This window comes from Haplochromis burtoni, unplaced genomic scaffold (genome assembly GCF_018398535.1).
Source record: "Haplochromis burtoni strain Fernald_Lab_line unplaced genomic scaffold, NCSU_Asbu1 Contig_395, whole genome shotgun sequence".
NCBI classification, from domain to species: Eukaryota; Metazoa; Chordata; class Actinopteri; order Cichliformes; family Cichlidae; genus Haplochromis; species Haplochromis burtoni.
The window spans coordinates 375,417-399,353 of record NW_024582756.1 but is presented as its reverse complement, the minus strand read 5'-3'; the positions used below and the strand labels follow the sequence as shown (position 1 = coordinate 399,353).

Below are 23,937 nucleotides of genomic sequence, written 5' to 3'. Positions count from 1 at the left end.
TATTTGTCTTGTGGCTTGGCCTGTTCTAGTCAGATGGCATATTAATAGTCTGAAAGGTCCAAAGGAATAAGACAGATTGCATGTAATATTAAACAGGACCATTTCTGGCAGAGAAAAATCAAAAAGAAATCTGTCTTAAATTACTTCAGAAGGGCAGCTCACGATTATACTAATTTTTCCTTTAATCATGAGTATTTTAAACGTAAAAAAAAAGATATTCATTTCACACTGGCATGAAACAGAGAACAGCAATAAATTTTGTCATCAGAGAGGCTTATTTTTGCATGACAAATGACTGAAATCATAATTCTATTGCAGAATGTCAACTAAACAATTCACTGTACAATCACTTTAGCCCACACTAATTTATCATTTTGACGTGTGCAACGTGCTGAAGCTATGTCAGCACTGACTGGACAACCACACACACAAAAAAGACATCAAGCGGTTAGTTCCAGCCATGTCGGACAGCTGTAAAGGCCTCTTTTATTAGTCAATATCACAACCACATTAATGCGTCCCTGGCCAGCTCAGGTCTCACTGACAACCCCTCACCCACACCTTTTCATCAGGGGCTATGAAACCTGAGAGGACCCTAAAGCAGACCTGCAGGCATGGCACAGACCCAAGCACACACCCCACAGACTGTGCGCCTTCCTGGCTTTTACTGAATACTCTGCTGTGAAAACCACAGTGAAAAAAGCAATAGCGTAATCCCCAGTGTTATTCATTAGAGATTTTACAACTGTAAAGTAATAATCCGTGATCGGTGTGCAGCATTTAAGTCCAGCGCTGTGCTGGATTTGGATTTGTCCTGATGGATTTGCTGCATGTATTGTTCTTGACAAATAACGCAATGCATTATTTTCTCTATTTATGCATTTAAATTGGTCAGTTCAAATATTTACAGAATAATCTGCTTTTATATCATGCAGAAAGAAACAAAAATTGCATATTTAATCACATGTAAATCTTAAGTTATTTCAAAAAGAGTGGAATGTGTAGGGCACTGAATTTGTTGTTGGATAAGCAACAAGAAATCAATAAGATAAGAAAAGATTAAAAAAAGATATGGTATAGAAAATATATTTTTACAGTCCAGGTTCTGCTGGGATATACTTTCGAAAAGGCAATAACACAATGTCTTATAATTAAAAGTACCCAATGAAGTTTTTGCCCTTGTGTGTCATCATGTCAGCACTTTTGTAGTGTTTATTTGTCTCATGTATGCTAACAATGATGCACATGCATGCAACTATGTTCAATCTATCAACAAGTTCAGGGTTTTCATTTAAAAAAATCCAGCAATGATCCAGAGACAGAGAGGAAGAAATCTGCAACACAACTTTGAAACAACAAAAAATGCCCCTTGATTTTGTTTGTATAAAAGACAACCCCACGGGGCACCTTTAAATACTTTGTGAGTGTAAAAGACCTTTATCTAATGTGCTGCTGCAATTCTATCTACATGGCTCCTAAAAAAAGCAGAAAAAAAAGATTCAGGATGTATTTTTAAAAGCTGCCCATACAAGTAGGTTACTCTATGTTTTACCATACACATGGAAAATGCACTCATGACATATGACACTACCATATAACAATGAGGGGCTTATAGGTCCAAACAATAGAGCAGGAGTGGTCCTGTAAGAGCACCAGAGTAGGAATGCACACACATAACCGAACACACTTTTCAGCTTCCCCAAAGGGGGGTCTCGCCCTAGCCAGTAATAACCCCTGGCAGCCATTTTTCTTCTTCATGTCCGTCCATTATGTAGGACTTTAACGGGTTTTCTGCTCCTCTGACAAAAGAAGGAGGATCTGACCATAGCTCACAACTACAGACAAGTGAGTTGTCAAAGCCATTGTAAATAAGCCCCCGTCATTGCCTGCAGAACAGAGCCCTGGAGTAAAAGACAGGAAACGAGGAGGGGAAAAAAAGCAAGCAAAAAGAGCTGAAAAGGTTCCATCTGTTTAAGTCTGCTGGATGGTGATGGGGACAGCCTTGCCTGTTTCTCAAACACGGAGCGTGAAGGACCCCCTCAAATGTCTGGAAGGCCACCCATGCATAAGGAGAGAGAAGATGACGGTCAAAGTGAAGGGCGCTCAGACGATCTTCATCTTTATGTATGCATGCATATAGACAGTGATGATTTAAAATAAAGACTTACATGTGATCAGCCATCATTTTTACCATTGTTATACCCTTTATACTAAAGAAATGATTCAATACAAAATAAGGAGAAAGGGTATCCAAAACTATGACTAGGTATATGATGATGAAGAGTCCTTAAGTTTCCTCATATTGCCCAACATCACAGAAACCATCTAAAGGCAAAAGGACATTTTCACCTAAGTGTCTATCATATAATAGCATGCTTTAAAAAAAAAAGTCAACACCAGTTATGCATCTAACCTTGGTATCTAAATGTTCCATTTGCAGCTCGTCTGGTGCAACTTAATAACAACACCTACAGACTTCCCTTGTTTAGTTTATTACTTATTAATCATGTAGGGCAATTTGGGCTTGAATACAGCCTACAAGCAGGTTTTTCTCTTCCTCTTGTGTGCTCTTACTTTAGGCAACTATAAAAGAAAAATCAACTGATCTGCTATGATTTCCTCATCAGGACCTCATCAAAGTCACTCCAGTGCAAGTGAGCATATCTGAATACGTATACAAAACACAGAGGCACGCTAAAATCCTCTTCAATTATCACACCGACCTTCCCAAGGGCACGACTTTCAACAGTCTTACGAATTGGACCACTAAACATTATAACACCTAACATCAGCTCTAACTAGGGTTTAATTAATATGTTACAGTATCAACACGACAATGTGCCCACGCTTTAAGAAAGACTAACCTCTTTCTGGATGATATAAGGTCAGATATAAAGTCTGGGTAATAAAGTCAGACTTTAGTGGTCCAGTTTGTAAGGTAATAAAGTCTGACTTTATTACCCCTAAAATCTTGATAACATTGTGTCTGAGGACTTTGGTCAGCAAACATGTTTTCGCTTTTACCTCAAACAAACACATTCTGATTCATTTTATTTTTAAAATGAATGACGCACTGCTTTTATACTTGGTCACTACGTTCCAGACGTGGACCGCTACAATTTGAGATACTGCACAGATTACACTTTTCCCAAATCTTTCCTTCTGTGATAAACAAATCACTCTATACGGGGTGAAAGCAGCCACCCTGGAATTGTCAAATAATTGGTACCGGTTTGCGTTATTGTGAACACAAAGACATGGATGTTGAAATGGAAACAAAAGAAACCACCGGGCCACCTCAGCTTACCAAAACATGTCACGAAACACAGTTGTAAGGGATCAAATTCTCCCTGAGAGAAAATGTGAATTTGTTCGATATGGCACAAATCAAACACACATTTTATCTGCAGTATTACCTGTGACATACTTCCAATAAAATCTCAGAGTACTTTTTTTCTCGCAAAAAATATGGTGATATTTAAGTTCCTACTGACCAAAAACCCCTAGAAAAAAATCGCCACTTAGTATGCTCTTAAACTTCTTTCTTATAGCTGATTACAGCATGCCTGCGTCAATCCTTTCGTTCATCAAAAGACGCCAGTGAACTTAACACCTAATTCTATGACTCATTCATGATATCACTTTTTTCTTTCACAGCGGTATACATTTATCTTCCCGGAACCAACAATGCCATTCACACATCAGTCTCACATCATTCAGGTTCAAAGCAAAAGGTATATTACATCAAGCCTGCACTTCCATCATGTAAACAATCCACTTAAGGCTAACAGAAACTAACAGGCTTCTCATTGAATTACAACTTAGAGACCTTCCTGCTACATCTTACGCCATTATTTCACTATGATGCCTCGTGCAAAGTTCAAAGTGAGGCTGATAATGGTTTAATTACTGCGCTGTTAAGTAATGTGTTAAAGATTTCTGTTACTTTCAGCTGCTTTGTCTCTGAAATTTAATGAGATTTTCTGTGTAATCCCATTTCATCTGGATCAACCACAAAAACCTCAGTTTCTACAGAAATAATCTGAAACCTATGTGAACTATAACCTCACGCCCAGAGCCAAGCCAGTCGCTTCAACCTTGCAGTGGTTGGTTGTATAAAAGGTCACAAAAAGAATTTAAACATCCAAAACTACATACGTTCAGCTGCAGTGTGAGTAATTTTCCACCACTCGAGGAAAAAAAATAAACATAAAAATGACCATGTCCTACAGGTCGAACAGAAACATACCGCATGCAGGGTTGAATTCCTACAACATTACATACTTTACTTTTTTTCCCTAAAAAAAAAGAGAGAGAAAGAGAGAGGGAGAGAGAGAGAGAGCAAGGGGAAGACTGAGATCAGGTTTCAACACCCAGTCTAAGTTTACATTTACACCCCATGGCTTTGTGACCCTACTCTCATTTATAACGCTACCCTTCTGCTATTTGCTTCCATCTTTGGTTTCCGGCTTTCTTTCTTCTTTATACTTCCTGCAAACAACACTTACTCAGGCTACAGTCCAAGCCGCCACCTGTACGCAACCATTACCAAATATTTGTATTGCCACATGCTAGCTGCCAATTGGGATCAACAGGTGTTTATGCAAGCACCTCTGGGCTAAGTCCCTCATCTCTCTGCATGCATTACTCTTACATAATTATACCCAAATATCTGAGTGCGTGCTGCTGTCAGGTCAGGCTCTGTGGACGTAGCTGGGGTTGAGCCAGGTCAGCAGCCCCAAACATGGCATCCTCCAGCAGTGGCAACAGCAGCACACAGAGAGGCCAGTGTGCTCCCACCATCTGACCAACCTCACAGCCTAAGTGCCTCAGTTTCAGCTCCAACACAAAACACCAGTGTCTAGTTTCCCTTTAAATAAAACATACTCCACTCATTAGCTAAAAAGCCCCCCCACTCCTCCCTCCCTCCTTGTGCATAATTGAGCGCTAGGTATCAATTTAAGGCAATGAAGTGAGGTTAGAGCAGGACAGTACTATGTTTTTTTAGTTGTTTTGATTTGTTTCAACCAACAACCAAAGCATGAGTAAGTAAGGTACAACACAGCAATTTAATATGGTGATAACAGTAGTTAGGGTTTAGGGTTGTTTCTATCCAGTCCTCAGTATCTATTACAAGCTTATCAGTCAGCTGTCAACTCAGATATTGCTTATTATCTCCCACTGTTACCTAACATTCATGAACAGTAATAATAATGTCTATTAATAATAAGCTGCTAACATTAACGCAGATAAAACCTCATCATATTACAAACTAAGGAAAACTATGCGATTTTAAAGGTTAAGGGTATAGATTAAGAATTACATCTAATTTACACACACACATACATATATAATACATTTATTAAGTATTACAAAATAAATAAGTAGCGATATAAGCAGCCTAGATGGGCTTTGCTAAATACCACCAGATCCTACTACTGACCTCACCTCCCAGTAATAAAACTGAACTGAGACCAGCTGTAGCTTATTCGTGGACACTTTAACTTCCCACAGACACGAAAAACAACTTGTACAACAGCAACAAGAGGTCTGACTGTAAGGTGTCACTGTCATACAGGTATTCTGCGAACATTTTCACTAATAAACCAACAGGTTAACAGCTGACAACCGAAACTGAGCAGCCACGGCGATACTGGATGCACCTGCTGCCACCCTAAACTACCCTCAACGTACCTGCCGATTCCCGCTTCCTTCGCGGTCCTCAAACTGTAGCTTTACTCTTGGTTTGTTGTCTTCAGTGGGTTTCCTCTTCGTTTATCAGTGATAGTTACACTAACTAACTAACAAGGACGGCTCACCTGTATATGGTTAGCTGGCGTGTCTCGCAACCTCTGGTAATGAGCTTTCCTTTTCCTCCGTCCGCACTCAGCTTACCTTATTCCCTGGAGAGAGAAGCGGATGAAAGGTAACGGAGGACCAAGGTGGCCAATTAGACGTGGCGGGAGGCGGGCGAGGTGGAAATGCACGACATCCTATTGGTCAGAACACATTAATGGCGGAACAGTGGAAAAGTTAATTTCCCTGTATTGTTTTCATTTATAAAAGAGAGAGAGAGAGAGAAAGAAGGAAAGAGGCGCAAGCTGGAAGCAAGCTGAAGCTAAACTTCAAATATAAAAAGAGAAAATTTTGAAAATAAAATTGTCTATAAGAAGCGATGTTTAAAATGTGCCTAAATAATAAAACTAAAATGTGGCAAGTTGCCTTTACAAAGAGTTAATGTTCTCAGGCCGGTGCAATGTGGATTGAAAGGAGCTAATCATTTCTAAGAGGCTCTGCCATGCAAAGCTATATAAACTACTTTTGTCTCATGCACAGAAAGATTAATTAGGCACCTTTTTTTTAATCTTACTGAAAGACACGAATTACTGAGGCCAAACAATTTGGGTGGTTTGGGATGTCATGAGCTCACTGTGAAGATATTCAGGGAAAGTCAGGTTATTCTAATGTCGTTTGTTACTGAGTCACAAACACTGTATGATCTCAGATTGCATTAGTTACTGTAAGCTCCATAAAGGCATATTCATGGACATGTAAAGGTATATTTAGTTCATGGACCACATTCAGTGTAATTTAATTCTATAAACTATCTTCAAGCTAACTCTACAGTCAATATTTTTTCCTTAAACTCTACATTGTTCTGTCTGTTCCTTTAAACTCCCCGATTCAAGATTAAATGAAGCACTTGGGGTGTCTCTTTTTAGTTATCCATCACCTCTGTGCATGTCACATGGTCTGACTAACAATCAACTGAAGTGGCAATCCACTGATAATATGGCAAAAAAAAAAAAAGAAAAAAAAAAGGACAGGATAACAGCAATGACAATAGCAACTAATGGCCACTTGGTGGCAATTCATTCACTGTGGAATGAAGCCTAGGCTTTGTCCTGGGTCAGCAGCCATCTGTGGTGTACACATCACTACATAGGGTTGATAAAATGATGTCACACTGTGTAAAAAGAGACTAGAGCTGGATAATTCAAATACAGCTTCATATGTGGTTCACCACTCTCTGATTACACACCATGACGGTTCATTATCACTGCTTAATGCAAAGTATTTTCACTAGACGTGGGAGTCACCAGTCACCCCACAAAATATGACCAGAATACTTCACTCACAATATATCATTGTGATTTTTTTTTTTTGACATTTTCCAATATCCTGAGTGTTGCAACAACATATACTGCTATTTATAACTTTTTTTCAACTGCAAGTTATGTCCTCAAAGTTTAACTATATCGGTTTTATCCAATAAGCTCAAGTTAACTCTCGTCAGGTATGTTTTTTTGCTGCAGAGTGAAATTGTCACATTTACACAGGAGTTACTTCAAACTGCAAGTGTTTGCAGAAAGGTTTCCTCCTATCAAGAGAGATGAGTACTTTTACTTTGTAATGTATATTGTGACTCCAGGACCTAACTTGTATTTGTATTTAGTTAGGGTGTTTTATCTTTTTCATTCTAGCAAGATTTGCCATTCTGATATTAAGTTTGGAAACAACAAACAACAATAATTGCAAGAGTTCATTATGCTTTACTACCACAGACAAATTTTGTAGACTGTTTCTTGAGATTGCATATTTAGAAATGAGGTAATCTTCCTTGTGCAAACTGTTTTAAGGGGGGAAATACTTCAGTCTAGATGGGTGTTAGTCCCATTTTAGTTTGCAGGCCACATACAGTATCATTTGATCTCATTTACCTCAAGCCACTAAAACTCACTGCATAATTACATTTCCAAAACGTTCCTTTCCTGGGTAAAGAAGTACACGGATTTTCTGAAAACATTTGCATTTAGTGAATCATCCAGACTTTTAACAGACTGAGATGTCTGGAAAAAATAGGAACAATTTCAACAATGGTCTCAGTTTTTCCACATTCAGTCAGCGTGTCATCGCAGAGAAATGCGTCTGCAGGGCCCCTCAGCTTATAAATATTACTTCAGTGTGGGATAGCAAGGTTAAATTGACAATGACTCAGACATTTGGCTTCGACTAAATTAACAGCTCTGATCACCACCCTTATGATGTGCTTGATTTTTTGCAACATGATGTGTTCCTGGTGAAAAATATGTCAAAAAGTCCACTAAAATAAGCCCTCATTCCCTGCAAGACTGCACTCTTTAGAGAAAGCAGTTCTGTTTTGTGTTTGTTTAACTGGTGCTCCCTTCATTAAGTACACCTGTTCAACTGCTTGTTGACCTGGCAACAGCGTGTGGTACAGGAGGACCTGCCAAGGTTCAAATGAAGCATCAGAAAAGGAAAGCAAGGGGATTTATTTTAGGGACTTTGAACAGAGTATGGTTGTTGATGCCAGATGAATTAAGAGTTCCGGAGGCAAAACATGAAAGAGAAATTTATAAATTGTTAAGACACAAAACACGTCAGTTGCTTTAAACTACATCAAGTAGAAAATCTAAAGCTGATGGAAATGGGGAGAAAAAAAACCAAACAAAAACAAACAAAAAACAGCACTCTATTAAACATATCCATATATATTTTATTCTCAATACGGCAAAATACAAAGAATATTCAGGACAGACTTTTATTAGTCACAATTAATACTCACTTCACAAGAATGCTTTTAAATTACATTACCTAAGTTTGAAGATCAAACTTCAATGAGTACCTTTAATCATATTGCATCCATCATATATAGCATCTATCATCAGTTCTCTTAAAACTAATCCAATTTAGATTATTGTACATAGTGTATGCTGCTGGTCTCGGCTCTGAGACAACTTCTAGAAAAAAAAGGTGTTATACAACTTACTGTATAAACTGCTACAACTGGTTTTGATGTGTAGAGAAATACCTCTGTTTCAAAAGACATGTTGGACCAATTGTTCAAAAGGGACACATAGTAAATATACCTCTCTGAGGAAGAAACAGACATGGTTTTACAGAACAGACTGTACACATGCCATCCATCCATCCCATGAGATCAACAATATACACTTCATGAAAAAGTACACAGCTCCATATCAAATACAGAGAAGACAAAATATTCGCACTTGGATTGAGAGACGTTAATGATTATGCGGCGACTGTGATACTGAGACAGTGAAGCAGAAGACAAAGAATACCAGCACAGTTAGAAAAAGGACTGAGAAAGCATTTGATATACAGAGTTAACAGACTAGGAGTGTAATCTGTAACCACTTGGAAGAAAAAAAAGAAAAAAAAGAAAAAAAAATGTGCATAAAGTATATCTCACAAGTATATTTACAGCATTTTTAAATTTAATAAAAATGTCAACCTGTAGTAGAAATTCACCCTTAAAGAAATGTTATATTTACAATTTATACATTTGTATTTAAATAGAAACATGCAAGTGTTAACATTTTCCTACTGAATAAAAAAAACAAAAAACAAACTCATCTTACCCTGGATTCTTTCAAGTTAGAATTAATATTAATTACTAATTACAATGAAATCTCATCCTGAACAACCCCGTTACATTTACACCTTCCCATTTCATAAAACGGTGCTCATTAAAAAGGCAAAATAGGAAAGAAACATTAAGCAAAAGGGGCAGAAAAATAAATAAGTATGAGTAGCAAATCGTTAAAAATTTTCTCTAATGCTAAATTTTTATTTTTTTCGTTTTAGGATATTTTTTTTTTTAATTCATTTCTTTTTTACATTTGAGTACAAGATAGTGTAGGGAACACAAGGCGCTGACCTCTACTTACAAAGTGTACCAGTGTATGAAGACATTGACTGGGCTGGCAAAACCCACAGAGGAATTCCTATGAGAAAAGTGGCCTCCAGCTTTAAGTAGAAAATGGCTAAAGCCATCTGTGTTTGGTTATAAAATCAGATCTATACACACACACACACACATCCATGCACCCACACATGAACGCACACACATACAGCCAAGCTCGCATACTAAACCAGTACACAAAATTGCAATAGCTAAAGGCATTGGATTTGAGTTCAACAGGTTTCTCACTGAGGTGGGAAAAAGAAAGTGGGGGACAGAGGAATCCCAAACATAAAAATATAATTATTTTTTCCACAGAAACGGTTTCTTTTTTTGTAAAAATCCTGCATAGATTAAAATAATACCTCCTATGACTTGCTTCTTTTTTTTTTTTTTTTTTCAAGTGTAAGAGAAAATAACAGTATCCCTTCCTACAACAAAGGCCAGGGAGCCAGTAAAAGAAAAAAAAAATGACAAGAAAAAACAGGAAAAAAAGGAAGGGTCAAACCTGGGCCAAACAGCATTTTGTTTAGTCTTGACATGCAGGGGGAAAAATAAATTAAAAAAGGCATTATAGATCTTTCTGGCACGTTCTTGTCCAGCCAAAACAAAATGAATGCCATCTGGTCCAGGCTTTAGTATTTCCAGCATATTTTGATAGAAAGTGGGCTTGAAACAACCAAAATGGACAGTTCATGTAAGTGAATTACTGTAAAATCCAAATGCCAACTTAAAAATCAACGCAATGTTAACATACTGCGCCAGCTACTATCTTGTAATACAAGTGCGATTACAGTTTGACAACTTTAAATAGGAACATATACAAATACTTGTTCTTATAACCTCTGTTGTAACCCTGCTTTATGCGTCTGACATGTTATACTTATGCTTGGCTAGAAGGAAGTAAAAGAAACTGGTTGGTATATAAATAAAATCTATATTGGTTTTTATACTTTTTCTTGAAATATATAATGATAGATTTAAAACTCTGCTGTATAAATACAACACTGATCATCTGCATCGCTGATGAGTTCCATTCCCCAGACAACATATTTCCCTTCAAATAAATTAGCTTCTGTTAAGCCAAATTAGCGGCAACTTAGGCCCAGTTTTTATAAAATGTACTGTGACTGCATTGGATGTGGACATGATCTTCAATACTTACACACTCCCTGCTGTTCCCTAGAAAAATAGAATAACACTGATTTGGAAACAGCTCGTCCTCTAGGAAATTTTTGAATGAACAATGCCGCTACGAGTGGGAAAGAATTGTGAAGCTTCAAAGAGGCGGAAAATCTCAACATTTGCCATCATCAATCTTGCTGAGGTCTCCCGCTAGCGACCCCTGGAGGCCATGTGAAGCGTTTAATTTATTAGAAAGGGCAATCACATTTCATGATTCTGAAAAATGAAATGGCACTTTTTGAGCCAAGTACACCGATCAACAGATGTCCTAAGGGATCATTAATAAATATGTGTGTGCCCCACGAAATCTGCTGTGCACAGTAGCCCTTCCTTCAGTCCTTAAATCTTCAGTGGGATTCTTCAAGGTTTAATTTGTGGTGACCAACACCATCTTTGCAAATACATAAAAAACAAAACAAAAACAAAACACAAACCCAGTAAATGCTGCAAGAATAACTGCTGAAACAACTGTTAAGTGTTAAAAAGACAAAAAAGTAAAAACTGTGAAAAGAAAAGAAAAATAATTGAATCAGATATGACCGGTGACTTTTCCTGTAGCTGACATACAAGGCACAGAAATGATAAAGAGAAACCTTCATTTTTAAAGCACCTTTGGTGTTCATGGGAGGTACTTTGGTGAAACAAAGACAAATAAAAAGTTCAAAGCCAAAGTAGCCTAAAAACCAAAGCAGAGTTTTAGTGTATTCATAATAAATAATTCACCCAGTGCTTCCATGCTGAAGAGATTAAAAACATGGCCTTCGAAGATTTCTTAAGAATGCCGATATATGTGTGAAGCCAGGCGATAAGCTCTTCTGACTCCTGCTGCAGTTTGGATGCTTCTCCCTGTGTGGTGCCGTCGAAGGTGAGAGATGCTCTAAATTGCTCAGTGTTGGTATTTTTGTCTTGTTTTTTTTGTTTTTTGTTTTTTTTGGCAAGCTGGTGTAGGAAATGGACACAGTGTTGGAGATATGTCTGAGAAGTTCATCACACGTGTGTGTAAATGGAGGACCAGAGGAGGGTTGTGTTTGTGTGTCTGTCTTTTTTGAGGGCATGCGTGCGTGCGTTTGTGTGTCTGTCTCTGAGCAGATGTTGCCAAACACAAGAGGCTGAGGTGTGGGTGTGTGGAAAAGCAGCTTGCAGGGAGTGAGTCCTCGCTAGGGACTAACTTTTGCGTCCAAGCGCAGCCAGTGGAGGCCCTGCCGAGTGTAACGCACCAGTTCTGTCATGCTGCTGGTGTTGAAAATCAGAGGTCCCATAACTTTGTCCAACTCTGTGAAGAAGTCTGGAAAAGAGGGAGAAAGAAAGCGAGTGAAAGACTGGTTAATAAAATGACAGAAGATTGATAAATTCGGTCCTATTACCAACCAGACCACACAGAGTTAAGTGCAATCAAGGGTTTTAATGTACACCGATTGTAGAGACAAAAAACATTTTCACAATTTGTCACATTTGTCAACATGTGTGACGGGAAAAACCAGCCAAAGGACACAGACTGAGAATCCCAGCTGCACACAAAAACAGCCAAGCAATGAGGCAATCAAGAACAGCCCGATGTTTCAATGTTTCCAATGTTTGTTATCTTCACTCTCCACAAATATCTCAATACTAAGTCAAAAAAAAAAAAAAAAAAAAGGAAAAAAAAATCTTGATTTATTGAAGATTTAATCTGAGGCATAAACTGCAAGAAAAAAGACAAACTATTTGGCCTCAAATCCTCGTCCAGCAAACCTCTCAACTATGAGGGGAAAACCCCAAACTCAGCGCAAACACACACACACACACACACACACACACACACACACACACACACACGGCGGTGAAAATGGCCAGACAGCTAGGGAAAATTGTGCACTTAGTGATGCTGCTGACTTTTCCATCTTTAGATTGTGGCGATAACGTTGTGTGGGCTGTGGACGATTGAGTGTTTCTTGTAAACGCAGTAGTTTTTAAATCAGAAGTTCAGTCAATCACAAACATGCTTCGAGCTATGAAATTTGCATTATTACTATATTGCAATGATTCGAATTCAAAAAACAGTTTGACATCTGTAAGTAAAAAAAATGAACACATTTTATTTATAGGTAGATAAATAAAATCCGTTTTTGCAAATTAATCTAGAACACAGATGTTAGATTGTGGGCCAGATACGGCCCACTTTGATCTTAAGTGGGTCAGAACAGGGAAACTCCCCTTTCCATCATTGTAAAGAACTTTAACTACACATTTACTCTCTGTTATCTTAATATATTCAGTTCTTTTTAAAGTTGCTTAGATAGCACCAATTCACAACAGTCACCCATATTATATTAAAATATGTACTATAAAGTAATATAAGAAAAAGAAGTGCAATCTGAAGAAATGTTGCTCTAGTAAATGACATGTCTGTTGGCACGACCTAAGTGTTCTGGTAGCTCATTGCCAAGACTCCTGTATATTTATAAAATATATAAAAGCTCTAAAATAGAGATGAGAGGAAAGAAACGTTGAAAAAGAGGCATGCTAAGATCGTCTGATAGCAAATTAGTCCTATTTGAAGCTGTTTTTAAACTTGGAAAGAGCCCAAAAAAAAAAAAACCCCACAAAAAAAAAAACCAAAAAAAAAAAACAACCCAAAAACTAACAGTACATTAACCATTTAAAAAAAAAACAACTATCTGCTTTTTTACTTTAAATAAATAAATAACAGGAAAACAGACTGAACAAACTCATTGCCTTTATGGTAAACAGATCTCAAGGCCTACTCTGTGACAGGAAAAACACTTCATTACCAAAACATTTCTGCAACCAAGGCAAATAAAACCTTCAAATTAGTCATAAAATGCAGCTGGGGAAAAAAATTCAACAAAAAATGGTCTGCATGCTCGATCAGCCAACCTGCTGCCCATTTGTATAGATCTATACTCAAATCTCTTTACACAGTGGGTTCAAATAGTGCTGGCAAACATCTATGAAAAACCTTACTGCTGCTGCTGAGCTATTAAAGATGTAGAAAATAGCAGCTCAGGATATATAGCTCTAGATCCCATCTGTGTTTGCTTTTAAACATAAATTTAAAAGTCCAGAACAAAGACCATATGTCTCTTCCTTTTAACTAACAAGCAAATCCTTGTGTCCTATACCTTTTTGCTCTTTAGATAGTTGCTCAGCCTGGTCCCAGACCTCGGTGGCGTACAGGAAGTTGGAGGTGACCTGGACATAACTGGCAGCCATCTGGTGGATCCGCTGAGGTATGGTCACAGACGAGCTAGTGCTGCTGGTACTGCTGACTGCTGAGTAGCCACCCGCTGTGCCCGGTGAGAGTTTGGGAGATACTGGAGAGGGCATACCTGCCGTCTTACTGCATCAGGAAACAGAAATAAGCAGACATGGCAATGAGTTTCCTGGCACTGTGAGGGAGAATCTGGGAGTCACTTGACAGAACAGCAAATAAGAACCTCTCCTTTACTTTATACATCAAAAGATGTAACAGAGGATGTGACTTACTTTCCCATTCCAGGAGAGGGAGCTTGGGTGTTGCTCAAAGAGTTCTGGAAAATGAAATAAGAAGAACATTATGCACACACAGAGGAAGCAGGTTACATATTCACAGAGAAAAACGTCTTTCATGGAATTTTACTGCACGTCTTTGGTTTTGAAGGTCTGCCAAGGAAATAAAGTTAATAATAAAAAGTACCTTTAGGTGTTCGGTGAGTGTTTTAGAGTATTTTAGGGCGCTGTCTTTTCTCAACTTGAACAACCGCAGGTAGAGAAGAGACTGGCATCGCAGGCTGGAAGCAAAAAAGGATAAATATTGATCTAAACTAAAGAAAGAAGCAACAAATATTTGAAATGTGTGGAAAGTTTAAGTTACACGGCCAGGTAATGAGTACTTGGAGTTGACAGCTGAAGACAAGAGTCCACCACCTGATGTTGTTCAGTGTACTCACCACAGCACAGCTAGCCTCTTGTCTGCTGGAGTAGCATCTGGGGCCATGTAGCTTTTTAACTTCATAGTGTATCTGGATGCAGAGACAATCAAGAGCTCAAGTTTTTAGGAGAAAAGGATTGAAGCAAATTAAGCACCTCCTTAAATATTGTACTTTTTAAAGGAGCACTCCATCCACTAAGTATCAAAACCCATGCAGCAGAGGCAGAGACTTGTTTGTCAAAGCCTGGTGCTCACATTACCCACAATGCAAATCAACCATTAGCGTGGTGTGTTATGCAACTTGTGCCTCATGCAGCCCTGAGGTGCTTGGCCTTTGGCACAGAGATACAGGTTTTGTTTTTCTTGAACAACTACGTCCTCATATATAGTAGTTCTCACCAGTGGAGGTCTCCTTTAAAGTGTAATTCTGCTGACAGTGATAAACACAGCTATGGCTGCCCTTACTTGATAAGCTCCACGGTTTCAGCATACATGGGGAAAGGAGACTTTGCCTCTTGAGCGCTCTTCTCCAGCGCGTTACCACATTCAATGAAAGACACCACAGCATCCAGATAGAAAACCGCCTTGTCAAAACGGTCAAACTGCAAAGGAATATAAATAAATAAATAAATAAATAAACTACCTTCACATGACAATAATTTGACATGGTTTTGGTCAGTAACATTAGATAAGTGACATGGTTTGAATATGACCTGGTTGGGATTGCATAAACTGATCATATCACTGAAGTAATATTATATGCTGATGTAGCTTATGATCCTGATTTTGTGTTTAAAGAGAAAAGAAGAAAACAGCAACTAAATAATTACATTTTGAGTAAGAATAAGAGAATCCAACAGAGATGGCTATTTTGTAATGCAAGTGTACATAACAGATACCAAACAGATCCACCTGCTCATCTACAGTGACCCGGTAATAAAAGCATTTTTATTACTATTTTTAAGGAAATCACACAGAGCTCAAACTAAAAGCAGCTTTGAAAACTAAGTAAAATTTCACAGTCACCACAAAAAAGTCACTGTGAAATCACTTTCTGCATAAAAGGAAACCTGTTATTATATGTGACATAAAGCACCATAGAAAATGTCATTTAATGTTTTAAAGTCCTCTCAATTACACCAGTCATTGGGGTCTTGCTCTTACCAGTGCATCTGCATTGTGTTTAAGTTTCTTGGCCTCCTGTAAGTAGTGATCTGCTGAATGGACCCTGAAAGAGAATAATGAGAAGGTTTAACAAATCAAATCATTTAAGCGTTCTTGACACTGTGGCGTGCTTTTTATATCCACTAAACGTAGAAACTTTGAAAGAATGTCATAAAAAAAAGTCTCTTAACTCCTGAAATAGCTCTTATCTCATTAAATCAAAATGTGAAGTGAAAAGGTATGAAAATAAGAAGCAAGACTATGTTGTTGCGTTACCACGGCATTAAAAAGGCAGCGATTCCCAGCAGAGAGCCTTTTAAAATGGAAATTAACATAACTTTTCTGGCATGCAGGCACATCTATTCATGACCTCCCCAACCTCCTGCAGCTTTATGCATCAAAGGCAACTCTAGATCCCCACAGCAGTTCTTTCTCTGTGCCCCGCTGAGGGGTTATCCACAGTGGAAAGAGCTCCTCTTACCTGTCCTCAAACACCAGCTTGGATCTCTGAGACTTGGAGCCGTCTGTGGAGAGCGGGGGCACAGCCAGCTGGTTATCGCAACCCTTTGAGGATTTCTCCTGCAGAGAAGTATGAGGAAAATAACATTTTAGGGAAAAAGAAGCTTTTTTAAAAAAAAACAAAAAAAAGACAGACTTGCAGAACAGGACAGAGTCACAACAAGTTAAAGGTTGGTCTTATACAAATGTAAAACAATCCCACCAAAAATCAGTGATTATGTTATAGTTGTAGATACACACTGCAAGCCATGACCTTGGCTACTCCATTTCTACCCTCAACGACAACTTCCTCCCCACTCCATGCATGCTCTGGTATTTAAATTGCTCAGGGAAAAACACTGCACAACTGGCAAGATGAAAGTCTGCCCTATCTGCAACATTTGATAGGTATCAGAGATAACAAAGGCTTCTCATGCCTACCTTGCCGTCACGTGTGCTGCGCCCTTTTTCCTCTCCTTTTCTATGTTTGGAGGTGGAGCTGCCCTTGGTGCTGTGGCTCCCTTCTTTTCCACTTCCTGTCCCGCTGGACAATGACGTGGAGGACTGGCTGACTGTCCGCTTTCGACTGGGATGCTCTGCCTTAATTGTCCGCATGGAAGGAGAGGGGACTGGCTCCTCTTTCTTTTCCGAAGACCTTTTAGAACTGAGTGGGATTTAAATCAGTATTTCATTATGCATTGTGTCAAACTAGGCTCAACATAAAACATTAAAACTAAAAAGTTAAATATTAACATTTCATGTAATTATAAACAAAGAATGCAGATATGGAGCATAATGGCTAACAGGTACAGCTTGAAGGGGCTCAGATATAATAATAAACTCACTACATTTAGCTGTTATGATGCTCATTAGAATTTACAGGGTTTATTTTGTCTTTTGTGTGATTATCGGAAAAGGCAAAATTAACTACTACTGTCACATTAGGCTCCTGGCTTACAGAGGGTTTACTGGTAATGATATTCAGGACAAAAGCTAAGATTACTCACTCTTTACTGCTGCTTTTATGATGGGATGTAGATTTATCCTCTAGCTTGATCCGCTTGGTCTCTGGCTTTGTGCCTTCCTCATTAGTCTAAAGAAAGATGAGAGAGAAAAATAAAAAGCAGGGTGCATTAAAGAAAAAGTCAGATTTAATAATAGGTTACACGCCTCCAATTATTATCGGAAGACGCCAACTCATTGCAGGTATAGCTCAACTATGCCAGCTCACTGTTATCCTAAATGACTGTTACATTCCAAAATATCCAGTCACAAAGATTTTAATTCTCCATCTTTGGTAGTTGTGTGGCTATGATTAAAGTAAAATGCACAGTCATCTAACAGCGCTAAATCCAGGTCTGGATCTCAACCAGAATGTAGTCAATTGTTCTTTGGCTCAAATGCACTTTCTTGCTTTAATGGAAATCTGTCTGTGTGCTATTCCAAGGGGGGGACGGGACGGGGGGGGGGGGGGGGGGGGGGGGGGGGGGGGGGGGGGGGGGGGGGGGGGGGGGGGGGGGACGACTTAATCGTGAAAGGGATACTCAATAACAAGCTTTTCTATTTTACTCTGCTTTCAAGTACAATGTATTTTTTACAAAAAGCACTGAAATTTGCTCTACCTTGTGTTTCCTCTTGGCCTTGCTCGAGCTTTTCTCAGAGCTCTGTTTGCTGAAGTCTTTGCTGTCCCTGTCGAGAGAGTCTTCCCTCTCCACTTTTATCTCTGCAGGTTCCTTGTAGGGCCGCCCTGGGATTCTGGACAGCAAGCTGAGATCTATGGGAAACAGGAAGGAGAAGGGTAGGGTATGCTTAATTTGGTTCAAAGTAAAGAAATCCCTTTGGTTCAGTGCCCACTACACCTTGACATATTCTGTGGACTTTTTACAAGACTTGCGAGCAGTTTCAACTAACCTATCTTGACTAATAAAACTTGCTGCTGAGGCTGTCTTGCAGGGTAGCGGTCCTCGGGGTCACTGAGAGGAGACAGCAGCCCTCTCTCTTCCCCAGGTGAAAAAACGCACACGGGTGTCCTGATGCTCTCTGTGTACTTGGGTGTCTGGGATGAGGACGGGATGCTGTCATTTCCTTCGGAGTCTGATGATGAAAAGTCTGTGTCAACAAATTCACGAGATTTCTGAGAAGTCTTGGTTGCTGCCTTGGGCTTGCGCTGGGCTGCAGTGCTGGAGGGAGTAGTAGTGGGCCTCGGCGAGGATTTGGGTTCTTTTTTATTGCTTGGTTTGCGTGAACCCTTCGTAGCAGCTTTGGGCTGATGAGGAGGTATCTCTGGAGCCGGCTCACTCTCTACTCTCAGACCTCCCTTTGGTTCCTCTACCACAGGAGGCTTCTCAGATTTTTTAGGCTGCTTTTTACCCACTCGAATACGTGGATTTGTGCCACCCTCGCTCTGTGCGGGTGACTTTTGCCGGCCACGGCCACCTTCTGCACCTTTCTGGGCTGCCCGCAGGTCCCTGCTTGGGGTGGGTGCTGCTGAATCTTTTGACCCCCCTCCTTGGCTACTATAGCTGCGCCCTGAGCTGTTATCTCGGCCATCTTTCTTGAATTTGGGTGGGACGTTATTGTTGTCCAATGGGGATGAAGGTGAGGACTGCTTGGCTTTCTTGAACCAGTTGTCCAACTGCCACTTGTTTGCCATGGGTTTTTCAGGCTGAAGGGGCACAGAGGGGAGCACAGAATTAGGAAACAGTCTCACTGATTGAACTCCTAACAAAATATAAGAGTCTAGAAGAAAGTACCATATATATATTTAAGTGGACAGTGTGAAAACTGGTTCATACAATCCTTAATCAACCAAGCGGTATTACAGCTCTGTATAAAGTTACTGAAAAATTATTACTTCAGGGGAGGCAGGCCGTGGTTGCTCGTTGGCTTCGCTGTCTGTCGTGCTGCTTTCGCTCTCGCTGTCAGAGCCCGAGCTGCTCTCTGAGCCACTATGGCTGCTGGAGTCGTCCCTTGATTGCTCAGCTGCTTCGCTGTTATTGCTGTTCAATAGGAGAGCATTAAACATTGTCATTGTGGTGTATGAGCAAACATCTATACCCCCACATAAAGATTTTAAGTGATCAATAATGGTATTTTACGGTCGAGTCACTAAAAACCTGTGTATGTTGAGATTATTAGTTACCGCAGCAAAAATCTGAATACTTATGTATGCATTTTTCAGGGTTTAGAATCAGTCAGCATAAGGATATTAATGCAACCTGTGTAGTAGCTGCTCAAGAGTCCTTGGGTAGTTCATAGGTTTCAATGCTTTAACTGTCAAGCCACAAGGTGTGCATAAAAACCCCAAGATTTGCATTCTCTGTCTTTCTCCCCACACGCAAAGCAGCTTTGTTATATATTCAGTTTATAAAAAAAAAAAAAGTTGTTTTTTTTTATTTTTATATATATATATATATATATATAAAAATAAGTTAAAACAGTAAGTCTCAACATAGGACTTAGATAAAACTTAAGGACTTAAAAAATGTTTTCTACAGTTTACCTTGCTGATGTGTTCCTTGAGGCATTCTTGGCAGAGTCCTGTTCTCCATCACTGTCCTCACTGCTGCTTAGCCTTAGGTCTTCCTCCAACCTACTGAGATACGGGAATCATTTGTTATTCTTTATATGTCGCCACAGTCGTTTGGAGTTACTGTGATTACTTTTAGCTTCTTAACTCAAATATTTACTGTTCAACTATTCCACTCACTACTGACAAGAAAAGAGAAAAAGAAGGTTCAAAGATGAAGCACTTACGTGGGCTGGTCATCGCAAGTTTTGGCTTGGTGGCTACTCGAGCTCTTTGATGAACTGCCTCGCTCTAAAACACACATAAAAAGATTTATATGTATTGATTGAAAGCCTAGAACATATGCATTTAACTTTACTTCACTATTTTATGTGTGTGTGATACTCACTGTGCCCACTTGGAAAAGGGTGAGTATCCTGAAATTAAAAAAAAATTAAAAGTTAAAAGGAGGTGTTAACTTATTTTCATGAATCTCTGCGTTATTATATGACTTTGCATTCATGAGAAAGATGCCATGATACATTCAATACAAGCAGTAAGTAACAAGTTGACTTATCACATTAAGTAACCTTCCAAAAAACCCTCCTTTTCTTGTCTTATGCAAGGTTTGATTCATACAAATGGAAATAGTTCATCACAACGCAATCACATTAATCAAACAGACACTGCTGCTGACCTTGGTGGGGAATGGAAACTTGGAGGGCTCTGTTTTACAGGGAGTGTGGATGGCCGTCAAAGGAGGGGGCCATGACTGAGTCATTTCCTGAATTTAAAAAAAAGAGAGAGAAAAGAGAAAAGAGAAGGAAAAAAATCCATTAAAATTAGCTTTAAGGTGTGAGTAATCTTGATGGTTCATTCAATTATTTGAAGCAGATGGCTTTTCTATGAAAATGAGAGTTGTGTCTGTACCTTCAGAATTTCGTCGACACAGTTGGCATCACCGGATCCCTAAAGACAGAAACAGCATGCTTATGAGACGTATAAACAACACGATCTCAGTACAGCATGTGTGAGGTGGCTTCCATTTTGAGCCCTATTAGTCATCCTATAGGCATTTTCTGAGAACTAGGAGTTCATTCAGACCATGTGTAACAAGCTGAGAGGTCCTTCAACGTAATCATTACATCATTAAATCAAACACGTGCCACTTCTCTGACATAGTAAGCTATAAATTCTACACAAGCCATTGGTAGGTCGTTTCTAATGTACAATCAAGGTTACACCAGAGGGACACCTCTTGTTTTGAGTCAAGGCAGAAATATATATATTTCTGTGGGTCTAAGAGAAAATGAAGGAATGATCACAGCATGCAACATTCAAAAAGGCATCTGCCTTAAGAGAGACTTCAAAAAGCTGCTCTTGAGGTGATATACAAACAAAGAGCACATTCTTTAAATAGTCAACATACCAGGTTCACAACAGCATGAGATTGAGACTCAGGTCTTACCTCTACAGGTTGGGAAGGGATCTTAAGTTTGGCAAGCTTGGACTTCATCTCTCCCACAGTGCTGCTATGCGACTGTCCAGTGTAGCTTTCCGCTTGCGAACTCTTAGGTTCTGCTGTTTCCTGGCCATCCATAGGCCGCACATAGGCTGTTGGTTTTTGCAGCATTGTGCTGGGCTTGGACATGAGAGATGGGGGAAAGGCCTGACTTGAGTGCTGTCCACTGGGGAAGGACGTGTGAACCCGTGAAGGTGAGTCCCAGTTGGCCTCTCTGTCTCGCGGTGACTTTGAGCGGTAGCGGTCCTTGTTGTGATGCTGCTCAGCAGACAAAGAGCTCCGCGAGTGACTACTGGAGGAACTTAGAGAGCCCTTTGCCGGACTTGACATGTGTGACTTCGAGTGATCGGAACCTCCGCTGTGTTTACTTGACTTTTTTTCCCGCACCTCCCCTCTCTGGCTACTGTTGCTGCTGCCGCCTCCGTTGCTCCTCTGGCTGCTGTGCCCGCCCTGGAGTCCTGAGCGTTTCTGGGACTGGGATGAAGATCCGCCCGCTGCGGGGCCAACAGGGGTCCACTTACTGCTCTGGCTGCTGCCGCCACACCGCTGGTCCCCACCAAACAAAGGTGGACCCGACTTCTCCTCAGAGGAAGACGAGCTGTTGGATGGTTTACTATTAAGTTTTGGAATGGTGTCACCAATTGGCTCTTTCATTTCGTCGTAGTTGCCCAGCATGCTCTGAATACGGCTGGACAGTTTATCTTCCTTGCTCACCTGCAGAGTGAAGCAGAGACGAACAAACAAAAAAAGAGTAATTATTGTGGAGAACACGAGTGAAAAGAGGGAAAGCAGAGAAAAGAGAAGAAGTTCAACATTTGAGGTAAAGGCGCTCAACCAAAAACAGAGGCGCAGTGAGAGGCCTAAACGCAAAGTTCACTTTTTCAGACTGAGCCCAGATCTGTCCAAACCCATCTGCGAACACAGTTACGCTCTGCCCAGACATCCACCACAGAAGATAATCAATCACTCTGAGGCCACGAGTTCCAGCCGACCTGTTTGCAATCAGCCCGTGACAAAAGTCTGTGTAGAGTATCCAGTTTCACACGTAGCCTCACGCTTCAGTTTTGTTTGACAGAGTCACACCGAGGGTGAAGAAATACTAGCCGTTATCTGCAGCAGGAAATGTAACTTAGCTTGGTCATAACGTGCACTCCACTACCTGCGGTCTGCGCTGCCTGGCTCACATATGCGCAGCTAGGTATCACCTATTTTTCTTAATGGCTGTTGGTTTCAATTTTGTTTTAGGCTGTTTTGTTTTGAACAACTGCACTGTTGCTTTCACATAACACACCATTGTTGCGTTATGTTTAACTGAGGAAATTTCTGCGAGGAAAACCTTCAGATTGTAACTCTGTCAAAGCTTTTTTTTTTTTCTTGATAAAAAATGGTGTATAGTAGTTGTTCAACTGCTGAAACTTTCAGAGGAAACCTCCAAGATGACCACAGGAACACTTTTCACCTTTTGGTTCCTGTGTGACAAAAACACTTAGTCCTGCAGCAGTACGGTCTTTAAAGCTGAAATAAATAACTTCAATCATTCACACTTCAACAATAACAAGCTACAAAGAACAAGCTGCTGATTGCCATCTCTTCAACATTTCTTCTGCCATTTTATGATATCCAATAATAACAGCCACAAGTTTTTGTTTTTAATCTGACACACATTTAATTTGCCTATTTTTCGACGCAGACAAATGTTCTTAATAGATTTTTAATTTGCTGAGTCACTTTGGCTTTTTCGGGTCCAATTATATCCTGGTACCGTTAGGGTGAAAGCACCTACCCCATCATATAATTTGAGGGATCCCTGATTTTTATTTTTATTTTTTAAGGAGCCTTTCTAATTGAAAAGAACAGGAAAAACAATATGCGGCTTCATAGATAAGCTTTTATTCTGTGCCGCTGAGAGAGTGCATGAACTCTATGCCATAAAAATGTTACTGCTGTGCTGGTCTACATCTGGGAGGGCACAGCTGCAGCTGCGTGCACACATGGCCTTTAATACAGAACACTAAACTTCCACTTAGTGGAGCATGACAGAGGAGAGAAAAGTCAAACTAAAGCTTATATAAGACTCAGACAAGTAGAGAAAAAACTATTGGACAGACTTAAGCAGTTTGCTTGTTTCAAAATTCTGCTCTGATACTGCAAAGACTGAACACCATCTTGTTCTTAAACATAGTATCAAGTGTGTGAAAACAGCAGATCACAATGTACACGGGTGAAAAGCTTCTTCCTTTGTAAAGGTCAAGGAGTTTTCCATCTTTAATGTCAGCTTTTTTATCTTTGTTGTGGCCCAAAACACTCCTCACTTACCTCTGGTGGCTTTTCAATTCCCAACCTGTCAGAACACATTCCTCACTGCCTCTTTGATGGCCAGCTCGAGCTAAAGAGGGAAGCCACTTACATCTGCTCAAATCTGG

The 23,937-nt window shown here is 39.8% G+C and overlaps 2 protein-coding genes across 9 annotated transcripts in view; both read right to left on the bottom strand.

The window, feature by feature from the left end:
* Positions 1-5,921, bottom strand: part of shroom1 (shroom family member 1) — a 30,265-nt gene extending 24,344 nt beyond the window's left edge. For 4 of the 7 annotated variants that reach the window (XM_042212824.1, XM_005944232.3, XM_005944230.3 and 1 more), the window contains exon 1: positions 5,695-5,920. The gene's annotated coding sequence lies outside the window, so the exon portion shown is untranslated. Of the gene's footprint in view, positions 1-5,694 lie in introns of all 7 variants that reach the window. The other 3 variants (XM_042212826.1, XM_005944231.3, XM_005944234.3) reach the window with 3 other exon arrangements.
* Positions 5,922-8,497: 2,576 nt separating this feature from the next.
* The window catches only part of aff4 (AF4/FMR2 family, member 4), a 29,474-nt gene continuing 14,034 nt past the window's right edge, over positions 8,498-23,937 (bottom strand). For both annotated transcript variants that reach the window (XM_005944229.3, XM_005944228.3), the window contains exons 3-21: positions 21,461-22,228; positions 20,923-20,961; positions 20,690-20,776; positions 20,402-20,429; positions 20,241-20,304; positions 19,987-20,079; positions 19,339-19,483; positions 18,396-19,149; positions 18,107-18,258; positions 17,492-17,577; positions 16,926-17,148; positions 16,468-16,565; positions 15,987-16,050; positions 15,288-15,424; positions 14,842-14,913; positions 14,589-14,682; positions 14,399-14,442; positions 14,035-14,252; positions 8,498-12,197 (exon numbers count right to left, since the gene is read on the bottom strand). In XM_005944229.3, coding sequence (XP_005944291.1) covers positions 12,070-12,197; positions 14,035-14,252; positions 14,399-14,442; positions 14,589-14,682; positions 14,842-14,913; positions 15,288-15,424; positions 15,987-16,050; positions 16,468-16,565; positions 16,926-17,148; positions 17,492-17,577; positions 18,107-18,258; positions 18,396-19,149; positions 19,339-19,483; positions 19,987-20,079; positions 20,241-20,304; positions 20,402-20,429; positions 20,690-20,776; positions 20,923-20,961; positions 21,461-22,228 — 3,294 coding nt within the window. In that variant the 3' untranslated portion in view covers positions 8,498-12,069. The remainder of the gene's footprint in view (positions 12,198-14,034; positions 14,253-14,398; positions 14,443-14,588; positions 14,683-14,841; positions 14,914-15,287; positions 15,425-15,986; positions 16,051-16,467; positions 16,566-16,925; positions 17,149-17,491; positions 17,578-18,106; positions 18,259-18,395; positions 19,150-19,338; positions 19,484-19,986; positions 20,080-20,240; positions 20,305-20,401; positions 20,430-20,689; positions 20,777-20,922; positions 20,962-21,460; positions 22,229-23,937) is intronic.